We start from the raw sequence: 25,840 nt of genomic DNA, 5'->3' as shown, positions 1-25,840 counted from the left end.
GAACAAAATAAGTCAACACAACACCAACATAAATGCAATGACAGGGTGAGATCTCAAAGGTTATGACTGAGCCTAAGAAATCAAACAGAAAAATCTCTCTGTGAGGACCTGGACAGTGGCTCCACGTGCCCTGCAGCCACTCACGCTGCTGTGTCACACACTGCAAACTGAGGGCACTGGTGCTCAGCAGGATTTTAACACCCTCCTCCATCCTCCACCAGCTCAGCACTCCTTCAGCCTGAAAAGGCACCAAGAGCAGCTAAGGATTTCAACTAGTTCCTTGATATATCCCAAATAAACCACAGCTACCCCTGGAAAATGCTGGGGTCTTCCCGTTTGTTGCTAAAAATCTGCTAAAAATTGCTGGATCTCATTCTTCTCACAGAAGGAGGCCAGAAAGAGGACAATAGGAACACCTCCATCTTCCTGTGTCTAACTTCCATTTGGGAATCCCAAGGATGGGAATCTTCTTCCCCTTTGCTAGGGATTGAGGGGCCTGTCTGGGACAGGGACAGACCCTGAGACCCTGCTTGAGATCCAGCCAGGGTAACACCCATCACTGCTGCAAATGAGGCCAGGGAAACCTGTGACGGGTTTCAGTGCAGTGCTCAGGGCTTTGGAGGGCTGCTCTCATTAATGCTATTCCCAGTCTGATTCCTTCGGATAATGAGGGACATTCAGAGCCTAGACCCAGAAAAGGGAGAAAAGCACCACAAAATCCCAAATGGATTTGTGCCCTGCCCTCTGCCCCAGGCTGTACCGATGTCTGTAGGGGAGAGAACACGACTGCACATACATCCAGAGCTGGGTGCTGGGAGCCCACATGCAAGAGCTCTCACAGGGCACTGCAGTGGTCACAGACAATTTATGCAGAGCTCAATGCAAAGGTGACGGTTGGGGTCTGCTGGTTCCTTAATCAGACGCCTCTAATTAAGCAACTCAACATTCCTACAGCTTCCAAACACTCCTCTGAGTGGCAGCTAAGGAGCAGAAGTGGCTGCTGCCTGTTGGAGCACCAGGGGAGCACACCCCTGGAGCTGTGTCCTCAGCCCCTAGCCATGACTGCACACACACCCAGCCATGACTGCACACACACACACCTGACACCCAGCTCAGGGTAGCTCCTCAGAGTGCTCCAGGGCAGGGACACACTGCACAGCCCTCAGTCTCAGAAGGTCCCTCTTGTCCCGACAGCCCCTCTCTGTCCTGATGCCCTGATGCCACTGGGCCTGGCACCAGCGGCACAAGGAGCCTCCTTCCTGCCTGGCAAGGCAGCCCAGGCTGCACCATCTGCTCCACCATTCCTAACAGCGAATGGGGCTTTTTTTGTTTGTATTGTAAATTTTATTACATGCTGAAACAAGGTTGGAACAAGCTCACACAGAGAGAGGCTGTCCATGTTCTGGGCAGCTGTTTGGAGGCTTTGCTGACTCATGTCTTGCTGTCAGAACACCAGTACACTCCTGGCAAGCCACTGGAGCTCTGTGGAGATGTTTCATGAACTGGACATGGATCAAAGCCTCCTTCCTGTCACATTCACCCCAGCACTATCTCCTGCTGTAGAGGGATGAAGCCTGTGATACAGGCACGCTCTGCACTCCCAGGCAAAGCAGCCAGAGCTGGGAGAGGCTTTCAGGGCCATATCAAAGTCCTCAAACCAAGAGGAATGGCAGGGAGTGGGTGGACACCCTCGTGTCACCCTGCCTGAACACAACCTGATCTCAGCCACGCTCCAGGGCACGGCACTGTGCTGACATGGCACGTCCAGGCACATCAGAGCCAGCCAGCCAGAAACCACACTGCAGCAGAACCAAGGGCCTGCCTGTTACCCCCTCATCCAGGCACTCCAGGCCATGCAGCTGGGAAGCAGGATGTGGGGCATGGGGACCACCAGCCTGCCAGCACAGGGGCTGGAGCTGGAAACTCTGAACCCCACCAAGCTGCACCAGTAGCAAAGCAAACCCCTCTTCCCACAGCCCTCCTGCCAGCACCAGCCCTCCCCAGGAGCAGATGAAGGGGAAGAAAGTGCTCACCTGGTTGTTCCGCACTCAGCTCTTTCACCTGCAAGAAACACAAGTTCCCATCATCCCTCCACATCAGCCACCAGTGCAGGAGCAGTACAGCACACCTGAGCAGGTGCTCACACCCTCACTGCTGGTTCCTCCACCCCGAGGTGACGGCTTCTGACAGAAAGAAGCTGCATTTGGGGAGAGGAGGTGCCCAGCTGTGCTACACAAGCCCCCATCACTAAAAGACAGATTAGAAAACCAAGACTCGGCCACGGGAGAGGGAAAGGGGCTGCAGTCCCCACAGACATCACTGGTTCCTTTGCCATGTGAAGCCCTCCCTGCCCATACCCAGCAGCACTACAGGCCCACAGCATGGGCTATGGGGCACCAGCCAGGACTGGCTGAGCCCCAGCAGGAACAGGGCAGCCTGAGAAGGGCTGGAGCCCCAGGGAGGCCAAGGGATCATCTGACTCCCAGGGGGCCACGAACAGCACCCGAAAGCAGCAGAGTATTCGGTTCCCCAGTTTCTCCTGGCAGATAACAGCCCATCAATCAGCTTTGAGCAGACTCTATCCTGGCTGTCAATATTCCCATTCCCTTTGTGTATTTTTAGTATTTGGATGTCATATAAATGCCAGCAGATCCCTGCTGATTAGATCTGTTCAATTTTTACAGTATTTGTCAATCCACTGAAAAAAACCAAACTAATTTCACATGCTGTTTGTGCCTCTCTCCCAGGGCCAGGAAAGCTGAGTTATACTTCCTTTGCTAAGACACATAAAAGGAAGCACTTGGCTGCACATGCCTCCTTCCTGCTCTCCCTTGGCACCTGCAGAAAGCAAGCTGGCAGCCAATTCCTCACTGAAACAGCAAACAACTCCACATGAGTGGTTTGCAAATCCAGACTCCTTCCTAACAAGAATCAGCTCACACTGAAATGCAGCATTTGGTATTTCTGGGCTAAATATTTGCTGAATGCCTACAGAGCAGAACAATCCCAAGGCCTGGGAGAAGCTCAGAAAGCTTCATGTAAGGATCTTCCACAGCTGCTTCTGCACAGCTCTAGTGAAGGAAATGTCTGACCCTGCATCTCCCTCCTGAGCACAGCAGCACGTGGCTCAGGGGTGAGAGACCAGGATGGTGACAATGAACCTCCCCAAGATTCCTCACCCCTTGCCCCAGTCCACAGGAGCCTGAGTGCTGTATCCCAGCCCTGTGTACATGCCCTGGAGCCTCCCCTGTGCTCACAGTTTGTGCCTGACTTGGTTCTGTGTTCATTGAGTGGAACACACCACAGGATCTAATTAGAAGGTGGATTTTAAGGTTAAATAAATTTGGCAAAGAAAACATGTTTGGCAAAACAGCTGACAAAAATCTATTATTTATTTGTTTTACTCTGAGATGAGGAGTCCAATTTTTGTATTGTTAAAATAAGGCCATGGACCATTTGCATGTTTTAATTTAAATATATTCTCTCCTGTTGGGAGAATCAGGACACCAACTCATCTCCATCTTCCTTACACTGGAAATAATTCAGTTGGTTTAGACCCTTTAAAGAGCTAAAATCTTCTCCCAGGGCTGTGGTGGCATCACCACTCCAGCAGTGGTGGGTCCCACCTGGAGCCACTCGCTGCCCTCTCAGAAGCCACTGTCCCTCTGCTGTGTGGAGCCTGTCTGTGTGCAGCTGCTCTGAACCACACTGGTGAGATTATCTGGGGGAATAAAAGTCTCCTGAGGAAAAACTGGTTTAAAAACAAGGATGTCCTTGCAGTTCTTGTTTAGGACAAGTTAAAAAACCCATGGCTGGGGACAAGGGGCCTGTTAAATCAGCAAGGGTGCTGCAAATGTGTGACACAGACACACAGCATCAAGGGCCAGGAAATACCTGTGTCAGGGCTGCAGTGAGGGCAGGAGAAGGGGAACAGGAACTAGAGAGGCAGAGAATGGAAGTAGGTGGGAATCTCTGCTGCTGAAGAAGTAACTCAGCACTTCAGTATCAGACTCAAAGAGATTTCTCTATGTGCACTCCCAAAGAAAGGTGGGAGGAGTAATATTCTAAGGAAATCATGATTTTTACATGTAGCTCAGGTGAGCAGCAGCAGCCAGACACAGACCCATCAGTCACTGAAGAACACACAGAGGTGAGGCTGACAAGTGACACCTGGTTTAAACCCTCTCAGGAGATGGAGGCTCCTCCCCAGATCTGACCCCAACTCACCTTCTCCCAGGGTCTGCTTCAGCAGGTCGTGTTTAGCCTGCAGCTTTGTGATGAGGTTACTGCCATTCAGATACTCCTTAAATTTCTGTAATTACAAAACAAACAAGGTGGGTTATGCAATACAGCCCATAACTGACGTTCACTGTTGCCTGGGGCCTGCTGGAGGGGGATTGGGCTGCCAGAGGGGGCTCAGGAGTCTGTCAGGCTCAGTCTGATCACTTCTCCCTGCTCCAGTCACTGGCCTGGTGATCTTATTTGCCCAGTCTCCTTGGTGCTGCACCTCCTGCCTGGGAATGCAGGGAGGGCCAAAGAACAGAGTTCAAAGCTGGCTTTCCTTTGTCATGCTTCTGGGAATGGCCTGGGAAATCAAAGAGGCTTTCCCTGCAATGCCAGTGCTTCGCCTCTGTGCAAAAGCAATGCCGAGGAGAACTTCCAGAGCCTGAGCCCTCCCAGGGCAGGGACTGTCAGGTGCTCCCTGTCTGGGTGACACTATGCAGCACAAGCTCCCTTCCCATTGTGAGGCTGTAAGACACCCAGGAACACTCCAGATGAGGGCATTATATAGGTAAGAGGAGAGAGGGAGGCAGATATGGAAAAATGAAAGAGAATGGGAAACATCAAATTTCTGCAAAAAGCATTAACATAATCCCAAGCACAACTCCAAATGAAAATTGCAATTGCCCCACCCCACCTCAATTTGTAATATTACTACTATTAAGAGAAACTCGAAGCTTTTCTACACATATGTAATGCATCACAAGATGCTGTTAACTGTAGTCTATGGCCCATGCTGAAATGAGGGTCCCTGTTGAACTCATGGCTCTTCCTTGCATTTCAGGTACCAGAATGAAGACCTCAACTCTGCCTGGGAGTGCAGCACAGGAGCAGGGCAAGCACACACAGCCCCTCTCCTGGCACATACTCCACAGCCCAATGCCCCATAGCCTGGCTCTCGTGGCTTCCTTGGGGTGCACGTGGCTTCAGTTCATCCATGGGCCAAGGGCAAATTTCAGCTGTGCAGGATAGAGAGGGAAGGCCTGGCTGATAGTTCACAGTCCTGAAGGCCTCTAGGAAGAGCCCCTGGAAGGTGACACACAGCCAGAGGCTGCGCCCTGCTCTGAGCCTCTCCTACGGTGCTTGGTAAGTTTTTGGTCACAACTGGTCACTCCACTTGTTCCTTCAAAGAGAAGAATGAGGCAGATCCTGGGCTGTCAGTCCCTGTGCACTGCCCTGCCACTGAAATGCACTGAAATGCATTCTGGACCCAACTCTGAGAGAAGACAAGCACTTAAAGAGACTCAGTTGGTTCTTGCTCTTCACTAACGAGCACTTAACTGGGTCTCAGCCCTGGCAATTAATGCTTTGTGTCCTGTACAGCCTGAGCTGGGACTCACTGAGAAATAGAACATTTCTGTCTCCTGCTGGTTGGCTCTCCTCTTGGCGATGTTGATTTTGCTCATGTAGGTCTCCGACGCAGCTGATTTGACGGACTCAGTGGAGCGGCTGTGCTGGAAGGCATCTGAAACGTCAAAATCTTCCACTGTCAGCATGTCCTGCAAGGTCTGCATTGTGGCATCCAGCGTTTTCCGTACCTGTGGGAAACAGGACAGCGTGGGTTTGAAGCAGACTGGCAAAGGGACACATCTTGGACCAAAGCAACCAAGAGAGCTCCTGAGCCCTGGGCTTGCGCTGGCCGTGGTCTGTGGGCACTCCCAGCTCTGTTTCAGGAGGGTTCCACACCTGAGCCCACCAGGAAACCCCCGGTGACGGGAGAAAGGCTCAGCAGTGCTGCCCGTGAGGCCGAATGCGAGACCCCTCTTACCTCTTCGTTCTCTATCTTGAGGGTGGCCAGTCGTGACTGCAGCTGGTGGTACCTCATCAGCAGCTCGGTCTGCACAGGCTGCTGGGCGCTCACCTGACACACCTGACACAGGAGACACTCCGTGGGTCATGCAGGCACCACACACACATTTGCATACCCATACAATTCCCTCCAGCCCCCACAAGCTCCTGGCAGCCTCCACGGAGGCAGCATCGCCCCATTTCCCATCAGCAGTGCCCTGGACCTGGTCCAGCACTGAGCATTTTCTACCCCTCACTCTGCCATCTCCCAATTACAGCAGGTAAATCAAAGCTCCGCTGTACAGATCTGTGGGGCAGAGAGAGCCAAACCACAGGCTCCCTAATTGGGAGAGACACAGAGCAAGAGGCAGCCTGAAAGGAGAAACCCTAATGAGCCAAGAGTCTCATTAGGAAAGGAAACACGAACAGCAGTGTGTGAAGGCAGCACGGAGGGATAAAGAGCCCAGAACAATTTCACAGTGATAGTTCAGAGGAGGGGAGGCCAGGCCAGGCCCCTCTGCAGCCCCACAGGAGAGCCCGTTACCTCATCCCCCATGTGCGGCTGGAACTCGAACTTGAGTGGCGGGCAGAAGACCTGGTTGCACATGTCCATGATGGTGTGCTTGTCGCTCCGTGCATCCAGGTTGTCCACAGCATTCTCAATGATGTCCAGGCCCTCGTGGCGGGAGGTTTCCAGGTTGTACTCGGCAGACAGGTACGTCCTGAAGGTCCGAGCAAGGCTGGCGTGGAACCCCAGATCACAGCACTGAGAGACACCAAGGGAGGGTCTGCTCACACAAGCACTCCCAAACCATTTTCCAAAGTTCTCAGACACAGAGGGATGTTAAAGCAAAGTGGCACTGGACACCGTGCCCTGCAGTGTGTGCACACCCTGCTCCCTCCCTGGGCAGCTGCCTGCCTCCCACCACGGAGCAGCTCCTCATGCATAACTGATCACTCTCATGTCTACCTTGAGGAAAATGATAAAACTCAGAGCTAATTGCTGCTAAAATACTGTACCTTAGACAAAAGCCTCATTTTAAACTCCTCACTCTAACTGAGTCTGGCATGTTAAATGTCACACCAGCACAGGGACTTGCTGCTCTGAATGCTCCATCAGAGCTGAGCAAGAAGCAGCTCCTGGCAGCCCTGTGCCAGTCCTCTCCAGAGCCTGACCCAGTGCAGGGCTCCACAGGGCTCCAGGCCCACCAGCAGCAAGCAGGCGACCCCAGGAGGGGGGCAAGGACAGAACTGAAGCACCACCCAAAATCTGGAGGTTGACAGATGTTGTTCTGCAGGGAAAGGCGAGACAGAGGATGCTGGAAGCAGGAAGAGCAGAATAGCAGCACCTCAGCCTGAGCCACGCAGGGCTGGAAGGAGAGCACAGTGCAACAGAAGGGCTGCAGTCCAAATCTGAAGCACATGTATTTCTGGGACATAAGAGAGGCTGGAGCTCCTGACAGAGGATGTAAAGTCAGATAACTACGGCAGAAACAGAGGGACCCTGTGAGAAACACCTCAAATACCTCCCACGGCCACAGCATCAAACTAACCACTGCCAGCAAATCACTCCTATCACATGAAAACTGCCAGAGGACAATTTCTACTGCAGAAGTTAAGCTGCTTTGCTGCCACACAGTGTAGTCCCACCACAAGCACTGCTGGAAGGACCAGCATGGCACAAAAGCTATAGGAAAGAGGAGAAGGATTGCACTGCAATTCCAGTGACCCAAATGAGCCCAACTTTTCTGCAGAACTCCCTGTTGGGAGCTGCCATTTCAAAGGCACCTTCTCCAGCTCTGGGACACCCACAGGCACTACTGAACCAATGCAGAAAGGCACAGAAAGTGATTCTGCATTAGAATGTCAGTATTCACAGAATCACAGAATCACTGTGGTTGGAAAACACCTCCAAGATGATCAAGTCCAATCTTTGATTAATCAACACCTTGTCAACCAGACCAGAGCACTGAGTGCCATGTCCAGGCTTTTACACTTCCAGGGATGGTGACTCCACCACCTCCCTGGGCAGCCTGTTCCAATGCCTGACAACCCTTTCTGTGAAGGCTCAAAGTGAAATCTGAAAACTCAGCTGCCACAAGCAGCTCCAACCCAAGAAGCCGTTTTGTGCTCTGTGCTGATGTGAGGAGACACTGCTCAGCTCGGATCACGTCACGGCAGGGCTGTGTTTGGTTCAGTCTCTGCTAAAAGCAGCATCAGCAAAGCCTCAGGGGGCTGATTCCCAATTTCCCCCACAGGTACCCGAGCGAACACTCCTGTCCCCTTCTAGTCTTTAAAAGCTGTGAACCCCCCTGTGCAATAATGAGTTTTGTAGAAACTATCGAATTGTCATAACCCTCCACTTCTCCTGCTTCTATTTAGCCTCTAATCCTATTAGCTGAGAGTATAGGCAGTTATGGACTGGCACAGCCTTGCCTTAAAAAAAATAACAAACAACACAAAAAGGAGGAAAAGACAAATTTCCATTCACCACCTGGGGCAAAACCTCATCCTGTGCTGTCTCTCTCATGGGACAGTTTTAGCATGAACACCCGTACATCTATTGTACGGAAACCCTGGAGCCAGGACGATGCAGCCCAGGTGCTGCCAGGCAGACAGGGCAGGGACCAGGGCTGGGACCCTCATGCCAGCACCAGGGTAGGACCAGCTCTCCTGCCACGACCAGCCGACCGCAGTCCTGCGCCCCGGGAACGGGACCACGCTGTTCCCCAGCACCTCCCAGACCTCACCAGGGTTCTTCCACTCCCTGAAATCACAGCTACTTGGCTACAGAAAACAGTGCCAGGAGGAAACAGTGCCACTGTCTGAGGGTAGGAGTTCCCAAAGCACACAAAACGGATCCATTACAAAGGCAAATCACCAGATGCCACAGAACCCAAGGAGACGGGCTCAGGGCATTGACAGAAGCTTTTGGGAAAAATTCCATGTGAAATCTTCCCTTTCCTTTGCTGCTGGGCTCGCACTGAAGCCAGTGGTGACTTGCACTGCCCAGAAATCAGCTGCTCCTGAAAAGCAGGGCAGGCACTTCCTGCACACAGCACAGCCCTTGAAGTCCCTGGAGATCAGCACCGTGCCGGCTGCTTCACACACGGGTGCCCAGAGAAGAAAAGACAGAGCAGAGACTTCCACACAATTCCCAGAGGAACACACAATGGGGAGGGCAGAAGAAAAAGAAAAAGACTTCAAACTGCTGCTCCCAGCCCCAGAACAAATGGCATTTTCTCAGCCCTCTCATTCCTTTGATGGCAAATAAATTAGAACCACAAATAATAATCCCCAGCCCTCCTGCAGCGCCTTTCATCTGCCGAGCTCAGAGCTCCCCAAGCATTAATTCATCACGTCTGGTAACACCCTGTGAGGGGTGGAAATATCCCAGTGTTCCACTTGAAAAACAAACCGGCTCCTGGAGCTCAGGCAAGCTGGGTTTGGCCAAAACACTGCAAAAGCAGCCAAATACATGTGTGCCTCCCAGAGCCCACCCCAGAGCTGCACTGGGGGGCAGTTTTGGGCTCCAGGGAGAAGGAAATGCTTTCCCAGCTACTGATCCCTCTGCCTCATTTCCTCATGGGTTACACAGTGGTCTGTGGCCCAGAAACTTTGAGTCCCTCTGTTATTTGGGAGGCTGAACCTGCACACGACACAGCTCAGCCAGGCCCACGCTGAGGCCACCAGCACCAATGCACCTCACCTAAGCAAGTGGCCACCCCAGAGTAACCCCAGAGCACCCACAGTCAGTGACCCCTGTCAGTGACCACTTCACTCCCCATGCAGAGCAGTAATGCCTCTGTCTCCACAGGACCCAGCACTATCTGCAAACAAACAGCCTACTCATTTGCTCTGCTCCTTCTTTTCCACATTTTTCTTTATGCTTTATTTAAAAAATATTCTGCATTATTTTTAATTATATGCATAATATATAATAATATACACATATTGTAATTTCTAGCCTCTACTCTCTTGATGTTGCTTCAAAACCCAGAGCTGAATTGTGAGGCAAGTAAATCACAGAATCCCAGACTGGTTTGAGTTGGGTGAGACCTTAGAGATTATCCAGTTCCACCCCCCTGCCATGGGCAGGAACACCTTCCACTAGCCCAGATTGCTCCAAGCCCAGCCCAGCCAGGCCAGTAAACCCAACTGAAGATTTCTGGCATAACTATTTTGACTGATGTTTCTGTTCCCTAACTTGACTCAGCTAATTTTTCCAGGAACCAAACAATTTGGCAGTTATGTGTAACATTAAATTCCTCAGAGCTCCCCTCCTTTCCCCGCTTGTTTGTCTCGGATACAGCAAACACTACTCCATAGGGAAGCAAGCTGCTGCTCCAGAAGGCCTCAGAGGAGGCTGCACACATTTTGGCAGATCAGCTTGTATGGCTGCTGACTGTTCCCTTCTCTCTGCTCAATCTGGCAATATCTTTCCTGTGACCACTTCAAACTATCTTGCAGCCATTTCCCACAGAACTCCAGAGGGATGGATAAGCAGCTTTATCTCCACTTCACATACGTGGCCAAAGAGATTAACTTGGTCACACAGTTAATGACAGAAATGAGATGAGCCCAGGCGTTTAAACAGACACACGTGTCGTCCAAAGAAAAAGGCACCGTGGTGCACTGCCAGCCCCAGGCTAATTTGATCCATCTCTGTATTCTTTCCTTCCTTTCTAAAGGACAAAACAACGAGGCCACTGGAGACAGAGGCACAGACGGCTCCGCACCCCTTCACGACTCCTCTGATGGGCTTTACAGTTCTCATTAAACCGTGGCCCTGGAGGCCTCCCACCCTCTCCCGGAGCAGCTGGGACCCTCTGCCTCGCCAGGGCAGCGATCAGAGCACAGCTTTGTCACCAGTCACTGCTCCGTGGTGACGCCCAGGGCGCGAGCCATGACAAGGCTGTGCCTGATAGATGACACTGAGCCAGCTGGGATGGGGGAAGCGCTGCTGACTTGGCTGCTGCCAATTCTGTCCTGGCGGTTTGGATTTGTGTGAAATCAGCTGCTGCATGTGGCCATTTGTGCTGGAGATGGAGGGCGTGGCAAGAGCCCCCTCTTCCCTCCCATGTCCAGAAAGAGCCTGGTGTATCCCTCACCATCCCGCAGGGACACAGGGAGGAGGAGCCTTGGGATCTGTAACTGTGGGATCTGTAACTGCAGCGCGGGGACACACACGACACGCACCATCCATCGGGGCACCTGTCAGGCCCCAAGCTCTGCTCTCCCATCCAGCCCCTTCTCACCCACACTCTTCCCACAGACTGCTCCCTCCATGGGCTCAGGTGTCCTACACAGACCCCCTTAAGCACTCGTGGGATCTGGTGGCTGAGACCCCACGACTGGGATCCCCTTCTGGAGCTGCTGAAGCCCTTCTGGTCACACCCTTGCAAAATACACTGAATTTGTACAAAAGCCTGTTCAGATAAACTGCTCTTCCTCTGGGGATTTAGAACCAGGACACCCACGTGCAGCTCACACATCCAATATTTTGCTTCTTTAGTGAACAGAATTTACAACCTGGGGAATTTCCCTGCTCCGAGTTGGAGATGCTTTAGTGAAAGTCCCCAAAGGGATTCCTGGAGTGCAGGAGAAAAGCCATCTGCTGACTCCAGTGGAAGTGTCAGCGAGGAAATAAAGTTGGGAGGAATAATATAAACAGCCAGAGCTAAAGTGGAACTCAGCAACTCTCCAGGAAATCAAAGTCTCACAAACTCCATGAAAATAAGTCATTCTTGCTTTAAAATAAATAAACAAGAGAAAGAGAGAACATACACAGCAAAAACAGAAAGCCCACAGATAAATGAAGGTGTTCTCACACCTTGCCATTCAAATGACTCCACAATCAAGCTACTAGTTCTCTAACACATCTTAATAAAGAGAACAAAAGGAACTAGTAAGAATATTTTATCATATCTCAAAATCTCAAAGTCATCAGAGGTTTTGCATCAGACTTCATTAATTCTCAGAAGAGTAACTACATGTTAGTGGGTTAAGAAAGGAGATAAAAACTCAAGCACCTTTTTAAATTGTGCATTTAGGTAATGATGGTAACTCAGTGCTTGGAGCTCAGTTATTTATGTGCTCACTGAGGCAGAAGAAACTGCATTGTGCGATCTGCACACTGTGGGATGCCCGTTAAAGGAAGAAACCAGAACCTCTTCTCTGGGTGAATCCCTTATTTGAATCATCTCAAAGCAGTTTGTAGGAGTCACCAACACACACACATTCAGTTCCTGTCATCCCCATGAAACCAGCCTTCAGCAGTTCCTGCCCTGAGGCTCTTCCCTGCAAGGAGCACTGAGATAAAGCTCCCAAGGCACCTTCCCCAGCCAGGACAGCACTTCCACACGTACTGAACTGCCACCAAAGTTACCAAGTAGTAGAAAGAAAAAACCTTCTGTTTCAGCACCAAAACCAAGGCTGTCTGACCTTGGCAAGTGTTTCTGCCTCAAATACAGACCAACTGCTGGGCTCGCCTGGCTCATCCCAAGACAGATCTGAGTTACAGCACATCTTCAGCCCCAGTTAAGCGTATTTGAAAGACCCCCTGACACCCCCCCATCGCAGTTAGGGGCCCAGCCAGGCTGGGGGGCACAGGGGAGGGAGCACTCACATCGATGAGGTCGGACACATCGTGGATGTAGTACTTGCTGACGGCGGCGTTGGTGGCTGCCAGGTTCAGCAGGTAGTCGTTCCTGGCTTTAGTACACTTCAGCTTGTTTTCAGAATACTTGGCTTGTCTCTGGAAAAGCAAAGCAGAGTCAGAGCACAAACAGGATGGTATTGGCACAGCTTCTCCTGCCATGGGGCCCCACAGCACCCTGCAGACTGGGTGTGATGAGGGAATTAATAAAATTTGGTATTCGGGACAAAACAGGGATCTTGCCAGGGTGAAGATCCCACGTGAACATCCCTGGCACAGCCAGTCAGCCACGACAAGTGTGTCCTGCTCAGAGGTACCTGGAGCCCCCGAGCACAGCTGCTGCTGCTGCTCCTTCAGCTGCACCTTCGTGGGGGTTTTGGCATCAATCAAAATCAGAGGGACAGATTTCCCCTGCAGAAATACTGACATATGTTTGGACTTGCTACAGATGTGTGCAGCTGTATCAAAGTGGAATCTGGCCTAGAGGCCCAAGCAACACAATTTAGAACAGGACCCAGAATTCAAAACTCTGTAGGAAAGCAGATGTGCTCCAGATCCGGGACATCTGTTGAGGCAGATCCCTGCTCCAAAGGTTGAGTCAAAAGATTAACCCTTCCAAGAACTGCACTGCTACACATGTCCCAGCCTGTGAGCAAATGCAGCATGGCTGGGGAAGCTATTGCTTCTTCTCCAAAATTAACACAAAAACTGCAGTTGTGGAGATCCTGAGGCCGGGGAGATTTGCTGAGGCTGGAATGGTGTGAAGTGTTTTGCCTAGCAAAGCCATCTAAACCCTGCACTTTCCCTCCCAGACAGCCCACAGAGGAAGAACACTGGTATTTTATAGATCGATCCTTTTTTTTGCTGTCAGGAGTCTGTGACTGAGGGAATGCTGGGGCTGCTGTTCATTTTTAAAAGCACTTTTTTTAAAGAATCAGTCATGGACAAGCCCCAACTCCTCAGAGCAGGGTCCAGTGTCTGGATCACAATGCATCCCGAGCCAAGTCGGACAGCCCAAGGCACTGCCCTCCTCAGTGCAGCCTTCAGGGTCCCAGCTGGCACAGCCAAGCCCCCAGCAAGCCCCAGCTCAAGAGCTGCTGGAGGAGGTGCTCCCACCACCCCTGCCTGCCCTGTGCTCCATGAGCCATTGCCCCCAGGCCCCTCCAGCCACCCGTCTCTGCCCTCCCCTGGAGAGCCAGCTGGGAAGGTGTCACTGGTGGCCACGTGGCTCCCGTGTAGGTCCCCCAACCCCTCCAACGCTTGGTGTCCCTTGTCCTTGTTGGGCCAGCCTGACTTTGGATCAATTCCTTGACAGGAGCTGTTCCTGGCACTTCTCCATGGTCAGGTGCAGGGAAGAGACTCCTGATGGCCTCCCCAGGCTGCCCTTCAGCAGAACACGCACACGAGTCAACGTCCTCCCTAACCCCTTTCCAAGGGTACAGCAATGGCTGCATGGACATGGACAGGGCTGGAGCCAACACCCTGCCCACAAAGAGCCCCGACCCCAGCCAGGCTTCTCCACTCATTCCCTCTCACCCACCTTCTCTTTCATCTTCTCAATCTTCTTGACGGAGCTGCGCCGCTGAGGCCGGTCCTCGTGCCGCAGCAGGTTCACGCTGATATCCCCTGACTTGTTGAACTGCTTCTCCTCCTGCTTCTCCGCCTCCTTCAGCTTGCTCTCGGCGCTGATGCTCTCTGCGTGGTACATGTGGTAGGTCTTCATCACCTGCAGACACAGGAGGTCGTGAGCTGCCTGCCCGTGGCCACAGGAGCACCAGAGCAGGGGAAGCCACAGCCACGGGCAGCGCAGAGGGGCTGTGGAGGCCACTACAGCACTAAGGAGCAAGATGGGGAGGGAAAGCCTGTGAGATTAACCCCATCCCCAGCTCTACTTCCAGCAGCTCCAGGTTGGTGTAAGAACCACGATCCAGCTCGGTCCTGCTGTGGGGACAGGCTGAGACGTGTCCCCAGCACACACCTGCAGTCAAAGCACTGTGTGTCTGCCAAGAGGGAAACAAGGAATAACCTCCAGTGCTTTGCAGCTGGGATAAGGGTCTCCATGACAAGTGACTGTGAGGAGGCCACAGTGACCCTGAACTCCCTTTTGACCCAACACATCTGTTCCTCCACTTGGACTTGCTAAGACATCACACAGCCCCTGCTCCACCACCCTGACAGCAGGACCATCCAGAAGTAGAGGAGTTGCAATTCCCAAACAAAAATGGGGTTTGTCTCCTGTCACCACCTTATCCTTCTCTTGCTGCCGCCAGCAGGCACAGGCAGCACCAGTGGGTGCAGCAGCACCGTGTCCTTCACATTCCAGATCCAGGAGGGATGATGCTGATCCACTGCCAGGAACACTCTCTGCAGGTAAAACTTCCACCCTTGCAGCTTTCCCTTTCAGATACAAGGGCCCAAAGGGCACACTGGGATCATTTTAATGAAGCTGGCAAGAGGAACCCAACTGCTTCTCTCTCTTTATGCCTTCCCTCATCTCCCTTCCATCATCTCCCTCTGGGATGTGGATGGTTTATCTCACACTGCCTTGACACAGCCTGCAGGGCCCGACTGCTCACTGGGATCAGCCTCAGCAGGGCTGGGACTCACTGGGACTGGCTGGGACACCCCGGGATGGGCTGCCTGAGCCTCATGGGTTAAGACAGAGCAGGAACCCACAAAGGCAGAGTAATTTTACACAAGGCTTAATGAAGAAAACACAGAGTTTTCCTCAGCTGTGGCTGCCAGCAGGACCCAGGAGTGTTTGACTTGGACCAGGTCAGGCTGAGCCGCATGATCCCTCCTCCTGCCAAGCACAAACCTCGGCTGAAACGGGCTCCAAATGCCATATGGGAGCCACACAGGATGTGCCACCGCGGGGAGATGTGACTGCAGGCAATGGCAAGGGACAGTGAGCAAAGGCTCCTGCCTTGGCCCTGAGCTACTTCATTGCAAAACCCTGCAAATTATAATGCACATTCCAGCCATGTATTGCAAACTGCAGGTTCTGCAGCGAATGTCACAGGACACACGTAAAACAGACAATTCCCAGGATTTTCCCAAGGAGAACAATCAGAGGGCTTCACTGAGCCCTCCTTAACCTCACCATCTCCATCTTTTTATAAAATACTCAGAGGAAAGTGAAAAAGCAAAATGCTGCACACAAGGGCATCAGGCAGTAACAGGAGAGGTTTCTGCAGCACCCAGAGAGGCCCAGACACAACATGACAGAGAAGCCCAATGAATAACAGGGATCCAAACTGCAGGACTTTTGTGAAATCTAAAGGTTATGGGACTGTTACCCAACCTTAAACAGCTCACTGTGCACCTCACCAGCTGCCCTATCACACAGGTCATGCTTGGAAATTCAGGGGATATTTTTGTGTAATATGTGCCTTGATTTTGGCCGGGGCCAACGTGCACTGCAGCAATCGGCCCCCGACCCGCAATTCCCTCGCGCTGTCTCAGTGCCTGCAATCGAGTCACACTGTCCCTGCCTTGCACTGCTGTGTCACAAAGACAAACTGCCACAGCTGCGGCCTGGGAAGCTTTCCTGCAAATCAGTTAATTAGCTGCAGCGGAGGAGGAAAAATATGTTCCAATGTTCATTAGTTATTTAACAACACGAGCTGTGTTTGCCATATTAATTACACGTTCTGGATAAAGGCTGTTGCCAAAATAGCGGCCATAAATGGCACTGTTGGCTGTATTCAGCTGCAAGGGCTTTGTCCTTCTGAACAGCTCATCCCCAAGGTTCTGACCCAGCAGAGGAGCCAGAGCAAAAACAGGGTGACTGTGTCAGGCACAGGCTCAGGCCCATGAACATCCAGCCTGTACAGGCTCCAACTTGGTACCTGTCTGCTGCAGTCTGTAAGCAGGAACCAAAAGGATGAAGCTGGTTTTAATTCACAGCTGAACTGTTTCTGTGCAAAACCATTCACAAGCATCTCCACTTCAGAACAAAAGTCATCTGCTTCCTTTTTGATTGAAGTCAGCATGGGTTGGGTTTGGTTCTTTCCATACAGAGTCCACAGGGTGACTTGCATCAGAACAGCAACAAGGCTGAGCTAAAATCAATTTGGTTGCTTTGGCTTAAGTTTGAGACAGTGAATGCCTGAGAAGCCTGTAAAAAATTATAGTTTCTGCCCAGTGCACAGAATTCCCCTCAGAGAGGCTTAAAAAGCAGCTGGGCCAGGGCACGGATGTGCTGCAGTTAAAGACCTGGACAGAGACGAGAGAAGTGACTTCCCTGTGCTGAGAGCAGACAAGTGACGTTTCTCAAGCAGCATCCTGGTGTCCTGTGAGCCGGGTCCTTATCCTGTGTCTGGTTTCATCAGCAGTCACAGTTCTCGTGGGCACCCAACGTGCTGCACTGACCACACTGACAGCAGCTCTGTCCCAAAGGTGCCCCCAGCCACCCCCAGCACCTCAAGCCAGGGGTGCAGCCAGGCCTGTTTCACCTGGCTCAAGGACAGATCTCTGACCAGCACCAAGCAGACTTGAGGTGACCCTGTTTGCCCCACAGGCCCTAATTTTTCTTCATGCTTCATCATCATTTCTGAAGTGTGTCCCTTTCCTGCTCCTTCCCAGCTGGATGACAATTGGTTTGTTATCTTAGCAGCAAGTAAACACAAAGCTCCTTCAGCTGTTCCAGTGTCACATTCAAACCAGTGTGTTTCACCATTCAAACCCATTCTGCTCAGCACATGGAAAAAAGCAGTGAATGGGAGAAATCTCAGTTCCTGTGAGGACAAGTTTAGCCCCAGACCCAGCAGAAGCACAATTTCCCTCTCTGCTCCTATTGACCACTGCTCACACTTTGGACCTCAGCACACTGACCCCCCTGCTGACCCCAGCATGTCCCTCGGGTGATGCCCCTGCCTTGTGTCCAGGTCCAGAGCACACTGGCCTGCAGGTATTAAGGTCAGCCCAGCCCTTGTTAGTCTTTCCTTGTATTGCACCTGTCAAGATGCTGTTGTAATTAATCTTAATTAGTCACCACTTCTTGAGCTTGTGACACTCAACCATCAACAATGCACTCCCAAATCTCACACAGGCTTTTTAATCCGATCTGCTGTCCACCCACACTGCAGGGCTCACAACAACCAAATCCTTCAACAGCCATTGCAAGAACAAGCCTGTTAAGAGAAGATTTATGGCAGAAATTTCAAATACGATCCTTCATGCTCTCTTGTTTAGGCCTGTTTTTCAAAAAGATGGAATGGAATGATTGTTTAGGAATAAACCTGTTGCAGTGTTATTTATATACCAGTAACAGATACAACCAAAGAAAGCAAATATATTGTCTCAGTTTTTCAACGCAAGACAGACTTTATGTTGCTTTGTTGCTCCTAAACCACAAGTAAAATATTTTTTTTTTAAAAAGCAGTTGCTACAGGGCAAGAGACAGAAGCAACACAAAGAATTTTACTGTCCTGCTATGAAAACTTGCTTTTGAAGAGCCAAGTCCTGACTAACAGTGCACGATCTCACCAGGAGGCACAGACAGCTCCACAGCCAAAGTGCTCCTGAGAGCAGGAGATGGAGCTGAGCATCCATGAGCTAAACGTTTCCTGCCTTCCACAGCAGAAGGTCATGTTCATCCATTCCCCCCAGGCCACGGACTCACAGGAGCAGGGCAGGTGTCAGCAACAACAAGCACAGCCAGCTCAGAGCCACCAGGGCCTGGAAATCACCAACCAAGGCACTGAGAGGGGCCTGAAGGCAACACGGTGCAGGAGCCGCAGAGGGGAGAGTGTGACGGACACAGGGATCACACAGACCCCGCCCAGACAGCCCCAGGGACGCTGAAGGGAAGCAGCCCTGCTCCCTGGAGCGCTGTGGAATGCTCCAGATGGAAAAGGCCGTGTGTGCCACAGGATGGCCGGGACAGAGCCCCCTGAGCCACCCCAGGGCTGGACACACACTCTGCTCCAACGAGCGGCACCGTGGGCGCTGCCAGCCAGGCATGGGCACTGCTCACTGCTGGGCATGGGCTCACTGCTGGGCACTGCTCATTGCTGGGCACCCCCTCACTGCTGGGCACCCCCTCACTGCTCACCGTGTACAGCTCATTGGTGACTTTCAGGAGTTCTTCATGCATCTGCAGGCCAATCTCCTTACTCTGCAAGACAAAAAGAAAGAAGCATTGAGACTTTGTTCTGCCCAAAACATGTAGTTCTGAAAGGAAAAGATACTTTGGAGGGATTATAACTGTGAACACACAGCAGAACCTTGTTCTGTCTCAGAACTGCTGCGTTTTCATTTGAGGTCGATGTTTGCCCATGGATCACCCAACCTGGGTTTCAGAGACCACAAGGAAGAACATCAATCAATTTTACTTATTTATCCTGCAAAAGGGATCAATCTAAAATTTCAGGCAATACTGCTTTGCCCTTCCACTGGCAGAATTTATCTCCAGCCCACAGGCAACTCCCCCCGTGGGTCTAACACATAACACCCTCCCCCAGTTTGGGGTCTGGTTTCACATCGAGACTGGCACAGTGCACAAAGCTGGGCCCGCTCCACAGCCAGGGGTGTTTTAGAGCTTGACTTTGCCTATTTTTCAACAAAACCTGCCTTAGTGCATGTGGGTGAGTGGTTGCTGCATTCTCCAACTGAGCAAGCTGCGTGTTAGTGCTGCGTGAACTCCCCTGTATAACTTACATCATCCAGTAACCATTTGGGTACACAGATCCCTTAGACTGGCTTTCTCCAGTCCCACAGCATCACCTGTCAACCTGTCTTGATCTGATGAGACATGTTAAACACACTTGCTGCTGGACTTGCAATTTCCAGCCAACACTGGTATTTCAGAAGGAGGATTATCAGGGCTCCCCAGCCCCAGCATCCCAGATTTAGATGATCCTTGGCCATGACTCACCCTCCCCAGCTTGTTCTCAGTAGCTCATTTTCACTATTCTGACCTGAGTGAATGAAAGTATCTCTGAAAAGGGACATTTTATTACAAAATAGCTACACCACAGTTATATAATAAAGTTTCCAGTTTCACAACTGCAGCAGCCAAAGTTCAGCCAGCTGAGGAGATGCTTATTGCCAGTGAGTAACTCCTGGCATCCTCCCGTCTGCTGAAATCCCATTATCAGTCTGTGTTTTCCCTTTCCTTGCCAGGCAGGATGAAGCAGATCCAGTCATCAACCTCGCAAAGCACGGACATGGCACTTCTCAGAGAGGCCACAGTGTGGGGAGCTGCCCAGCGCTGGAGCCTGGCTGCAGATCAAGCCACCTCCTCCCGCACCCCCGCGTCTGGAGCTGCTGGGGGTGTGCTCACACTGCTTTCCTGCCTCCCTGTAATTACACCCCAAATCTCCACAATGAATCCTCTAGGCTAGGGAACACTTATTATAGCTTGAAGATGTGTTTAAACTAAGTATAGACACTCCCCTCCTCCCTCCCTAAAACACCACCAAACCAAACCCAAGCAGCTTCTTTCAGATTTCCTCAACTCCAGGGAGTTTTGTGCACACAGGAAGGGAAAACAACATCCCATCAGGCTGAGTGGTGAGAGAGGCCCACAACACAGAGAGGTCCTTTCAGCCAATGGGACAACCCACGTCCTTGTGAAGTTTAACCTTAGATTATTAAAAGTGGGAATCAAAGCGAAGCCTGAAGTAAAGAATCTAAAGAGTCAAAGTCCCTCGGACCCATGACCATCCAGTAACCACAGTGTATCCGTGAGCTAGCGCTGGGGTATCCGGGACAGTGCCATCCTCAGCAGTGTGACTGATGCCACTGCTCCCACTCCCACAGGCACGGGGTGCCAGGACGATGCCAAGGACCAGGAGGTGCTCGGTGCCCAGTCATCTGGAACCCTCATCTGGACTGAACCTCAGTCCCCATCTGCTACCCACTGACACCGGTGGTCACCAGTGCTCTCAGAAGTCTCACTGAGGCTTGCTAACACCAAGAGAGCTGTGACAGATCTGCACCCCCCCAGACACAGCAGCAACATGTTTGGAGACCTTCTCACTCTCTACAACTCCCTGACATGAGGCTGAAGCCAGGTGGGGGTCAGGCTCTGTTCCAAGGTAACAAGAGCCAGGACAAGAGGAAATAGCTTCAAGTTGCACCAGGGGAGGTTTAGATTGAATATTAGGGAAAACTCCTTCCCTGAAAGGGCTGCCCAGCCCTGGCCCAGCTGCCCAGGGCAGTGGTGGAGTCACCATTCCTGGAGGGATGTAAAAGCCACGTGGATGTGGCTCCTGGGGACGTGGGTTAATGGTGGGCTGGGCAGTGCTGGGGGAACAGTTGGACCTGGCAGTCTCAGAGGGCTTTTCCAACTCAAATGATTCTGTGATTCCAATACAAGTTATTTCAGTCAGGGTCTACAAACAGGGGTCTCAGAGCCTAGAGCCTGCAGGAGCTGAGTCACACACAGCCCCTCCAGCCATTCCTGCTTCCACAAGTCACTGCCCAGTCCCCAAACCAAGGCTTCCCAAAGCCAGCAGAGGAGGACAGGATGGGCTGGTGGCAAGAGCCATGGCCCAAGCTCAGCTGCAGCTCCTGCCTATGCCCTGGATTTCCTGCATGGTGCACAGCAAGGCCACAAAGCTGTAATTTCCAAGCCCAATTTTAGACTCCTAAATAGAGCAACACAAACTGGCTCAGTGTGTCATTCCGTGAGCCACACTGACATGGGGGACCATGGGTAGGAACCATGTTTAAAGAGCCATTTGCTTATAGACACTATAAACCAACACCCAGAATCCTGCTGCAGGAGACCAAAGGGTCTCTGGCATTGTCAGGAGTCTTCCAGCATCCAAGAGAGCAATGTCCAGCCTGGAGATGCTGGAGCCTCTTCCAACCGCAGGCAGGTGAGCAGCTGAAGGACTCACCACTTCTCTGAGCCTGCTGCCTGCCCTTTCTCTAAGGGAGAAATTACACGTATGGGCTTACAGGACTCAACACCAAAACATCATTCCACTTACCTGGGACCATCTGCAAAAACCAAACTCCAATTTAGCTGCTTCCTTTATGCCTCCAATTCCTCCGAAAACACAGCTCCTCACTGGGACAGCAATGGCTTCAGGTTAGCAGTTTAATAAAATTCCTGCCACTGCCAACAAAGTAACAGGAAGCAGCAGCATGGATGACTGGCAGTGGAGGATGCTTATTCTACAGACAAAGACAAGAATTCCCATCCAGATAGACACCACTTCTTCACCCAATGTCCATCTTGGACACCACGGCACAGAATTAAATTTACAGTCACGACATGGAATTAAATCCCAAACTGGGGACTAACGCAGCATCATTACTTTGGACATAGTGATGCTCTGTCTCAAATCTACAATTTCCTGTATTCTGTACTTGGAAGAAGCTTTAAACTTCCTTCCTTCCACCACAGCGAGAGGTAAGAGGGGAGAAAACACCTGCCTGGCCATGGGTCCCTCAGCCTGGGTTTGGCTCTGCCAGGAGGATGTGCTGGGAGATTTCGTGGTGACAGAGACTCACCCTGACAGCAGATCGAGCCAGCTCTCCGCAGGGACACATCTCAGCATCCCCATTTATCACTGCCTATTAGCAACATCAACACACTCGCCTTGATCATTGCCTCCTGCACCAGGAATGTGACTCACACTGGAAGCTCCAGGGAAACTTGCCCAACTGAGTTTTCTTCCTCTGCTTTGCTCCCAGAGCGGTTTGTGCTGGAAGGGTTCCTGGTCAGCCGCAGTGAGAGGCGAGTCAGAGCCAATGCCCGGACTGGCAACGGAGGGGCAGAACACTTGGGTGGAGAGGAACAAACTGCAGTGCCCCAATTTACTGAGGAACAACCCCCCCAGCTCATCCAGGGCAGCTGGGGGAGCAGCAGCTCAGCACCCTGCATCTTTCTTGGCACACTACCATGGCACTGAGCAATTGCTCCTCAGTTATGCTCACCCTGTACCTCAGCAGTCCCTCCCCGCTGCTTTGCCGGGATTGTTTACATTTACATAATGAACGAAGGAAACACAAAACCTCCCAGTTCCCCGTGTCCCCACAGCATGTCACAGCCCGTTAATAAACTCTAGGTGGGGGGAATTAAAAGTGACATCTCCGGAAAAAAATGTTACCCTAATTTACCATCAAAGAACAATCTCCAGCACACCCAGCAGCTGAACCACAACAGCGGGTGCTTTAACCCTTCCTGAGCCAGATCATCTGCCAGCAGCCCCGTGGGCACAGCCTCCCCAGAGAAGCACTTTGAGCACTTTACTTAGCACAGAACCAGACCAGAGAGAACAGTGAAAGATCCCTCCTCTGAGCAACCTCGTACACTGCAAGGCTGGAGGGATGTCTTCAAAATCCATTTACCAGGATGCTCCTATTCCCACACACATGCCCAAGGCATCCCACCAAACACTACTGGGAAGTGGGATCCAGATCCCTCTGGATCCCGGCAAGGCGTGCCACAGGTTGAGAAAAATAAACAGCCTGAACAACCCCAAAAGTGGCAGCCTCTCCTTTCCACATGGAAAGGGAAACAATGACACAAAATAAGCCTTTTCCTTGATTTAGCTGAGCATTATTTCCAGGGACAGGTGAGTCCAAGGGTCAAATGTGGTGGAATCAGAGATCCCCACACCTGTAAAGGCTCCTTTGGATGCAAAGCCGGTGCTGGCTCTGGCAGGCTGTAGATGGAGTCACACCAGCTCCCCAGTTAGAAGATGGACATGGAGGAGGGAGAAACAAGGAGCAACCATTTCTATAGGATGTAAGGGTTGAGCCTTAAAAGCTGAAATTTAGGTTCAGAAGAAAACCTATTACAAAGAAATAATTCTGCTGAGTGGGTAAAATACTTCGTCATCTTGTCCTGGCTGAGGACTGACCTACTATGAGAGAACACTGAACACTCCATGGGTGTCCTTGTTTGAATGCTGACTGGATTTGTCCCGTAGTTCCGCATGGGACACCATCCACACACATGGGCAGAAAGACAGTCTTAACATACATCTCAAAAACAGGTTCAGAGCAAAATGCAAATGGCAGGAAGACTTTGAGACAGGCTTAGAACTGAACTAACCAATATATCCCAAATGTCTCAAATTTCTAGAGGCCTGAAGGACAGGAAAAGGGATGATGTCCTATATCAGATCAGCAAACCCAAGCCTGACCTTGCAGTTTAATTTCTAGGTCAGATCTATAAAATAGAGGAAACTGGCCATAAAAATATCACATGAGATTTACTCTCCAGTCAGGCTGAAATTTCAAGATAAGCCCTGATTATGAGCCTTCTCCTGCTGGAGAGCCCTGTGGGCTTGCCCTGCTCCCTCACTGCAGGCTCCAGATGTCCTGGTGACAAGGGACAAAAATTAAGGAAAACCTTAAAGTCACAGAGCCAACCCACTGCTGGGACTCTTCATTCCTTACCACACTCCCCCTCGCTTTCAGTGAAGAGTCCTGGTCCACCTGACTGTGAGATTCCCACAGGTATATGATGTTTCTTTTTATTTGGTTATTATTAATAATTCTGTATCTGTCATCTTACCCTTTACCCTTTTTCCAAATAATTTTTTAGGAACTGCACTGACATTCTCCTTCCTTCTGTTCCCTGTCTTTTAGTCAGTCATTAATACAGAAAACAACCACACCTTACTCTTCAACAGCTCTTCAGGAACTTCAATCTTGCCCACTGAAGGCACTGTGCCAGCTACTGACACGATCCCTGGCTCCTGGAAATACCTCCACCAGATTTCTGAGGCATGACTCTTCCCTTCAGGAAGCCATGACTCCTCTCCTGTAGCTGCCTCATGCCTGTCATCCTGCTCTTTACCACGGTTCCACCCAACAAGCCTTTTGATCTGTCCTGTGAAGGCCTCCAAGAGTCTTTAGGAAAAGTCATCACAGTTCCACCTTTCATCTCTCCGGCACCGACACCACTTTGAGCACCAGGTCACACCTCACTGCTTGTCACTTGCCAGTTCTAGATCTGTTTCTTTAAAACTCTTGAATAAATATTATCTGGAAAGACTTACAGTGATAGTCCCTCAAAAGGTTTGCTCTGCAACATCTATGATGGTTCCACTTTAGATTAAAATGCCAGGATGGACCCTCAGTGAGCAGGACTCCCCCCAGCTGCCCGGGTTACCTTTTTAAAGAGCCTGATGACATCCTCGCTGATCTGCGACAGCCGCACGATGACGTTGTTCATGAAAATGTCGTTCAGGGTGGCGTGGTCTCGGCTCTCCCGCCGGGTCTGCGTCAGGACCAGGTACCAGCAGTTCACAGGGGAAAGGAGGTGCTGATCTTTTCTGGGGAATTGGGGGGGAAAATGACAAAGGTCAAGTGAACAAATCAAAAAGGCACATACTTTCAAATGAATGCTGCCAGCACACCGCCTCCCTCCCCTGCACACGTCCCCTGGGATCTGTCACGCCCACAGAAAGGTGCACGATCTCTTCTTCCAGCTGTCCAAGCGCTGCCCCACAGGGATGTCCAGTGGCACACGAGCATGGGAACCACACCAGCCCCCCAGTCAGCCAGCCCCTTCCTGCACTGGGTGCTCTGGAAGGTGGCACAGGAGAAGAGACATCCCTGGCAAGGAGAGTTTGGCTTTTTCTTTCCACTCATGCTATGAAATATGACTGTCAGTGCCCACTGCAGGAGGTCCCGTTTGCCACCCAATCCACTGGGCTGCTTTTAGTGCACTCAAAAGTGTTCAAGAAAGGGTTCTGCATCCAAAGTTACCCCCAAGTGTCTGTGCACAACACGAACACGCTCAGGTGTGCTGGAGGGGACTCCAGAACACCTCTGTGTGCGTACACAGATAGAACAACCACATACAGAAATCTGGATGAACCTGGATGTGAACTGGAATCAGCAGGAGCCGCAGCAGCACAGCGATTGCCAGCTCCAGGGCTGGGCACAGCCCGCTGCACACGGCGACACAGGGACAAAGGAGCACCACAGGGACTGTAATTCTTATGAGTGCCACAGCCTCAGCAGAATAATGACACACATGAGCAGCTGGGGAAACAGCACAGATGAGCCTGGTAAGGGCAGGTACAGAGCAGCGAGGAAGAACAAAGTGTATGAAGGGAGTCTCTCAACATGGAGTGGGCAGTGAGGACTCAGCAGGAGCAAGCACTGAAATCCAGCTGACCCAATTAACACCAT

At 51.4% G+C, this 25,840-nt stretch overlaps 1 protein-coding gene across 4 annotated transcripts in view; it reads right to left on the bottom strand.

Annotated features, from left to right (window-relative positions):
* The window catches only part of SRGAP3 (SLIT-ROBO Rho GTPase activating protein 3), an 84,112-nt gene that overhangs the window by 16,434 nt on the left and 41,838 nt on the right, over positions 1-25,840 (bottom strand). For 3 of the 4 annotated variants that reach the window (XM_017827096.1, XM_017827097.1, XM_017827099.1), the window contains exons 3-11: positions 24,813-24,975; positions 18,786-18,848; positions 14,268-14,453; positions 12,698-12,826; positions 6,614-6,835; positions 6,050-6,151; positions 5,622-5,819; positions 4,228-4,312; positions 2,034-2,061 (exon numbers count right to left, since the gene is read on the bottom strand). In XM_017827096.1, the coding sequence (XP_017682585.1) occupies positions 2,034-2,061; positions 4,228-4,312; positions 5,622-5,819; positions 6,050-6,151; positions 6,614-6,835; positions 12,698-12,826; positions 14,268-14,453; positions 18,786-18,848; positions 24,813-24,975 (1,176 nt within the window). Of the gene's footprint in view, positions 1-7; positions 1,558-2,033; positions 2,062-4,227; positions 4,313-5,621; positions 5,820-6,049; positions 6,152-6,613; positions 6,836-12,697; positions 12,827-14,267; positions 14,454-18,785; positions 18,849-24,812; positions 24,976-25,840 lie in introns of those variants that run through there. The other variant, XM_017827100.1, reaches the window with a different exon arrangement.

The sequence above is a fragment of the Lepidothrix coronata genome, unplaced genomic scaffold (assembly GCF_001604755.1).
Source record: "Lepidothrix coronata isolate B3197 unplaced genomic scaffold, Lepidothrix_coronata-1.0 Scaffold134, whole genome shotgun sequence".
NCBI lineage: Eukaryota > Metazoa > Chordata > Aves > Passeriformes > Pipridae > Lepidothrix > Lepidothrix coronata.
The sequence above is the reverse complement of the archived record's forward strand: the minus strand, read 5'-3'. Positions and strand labels throughout refer to the sequence as shown.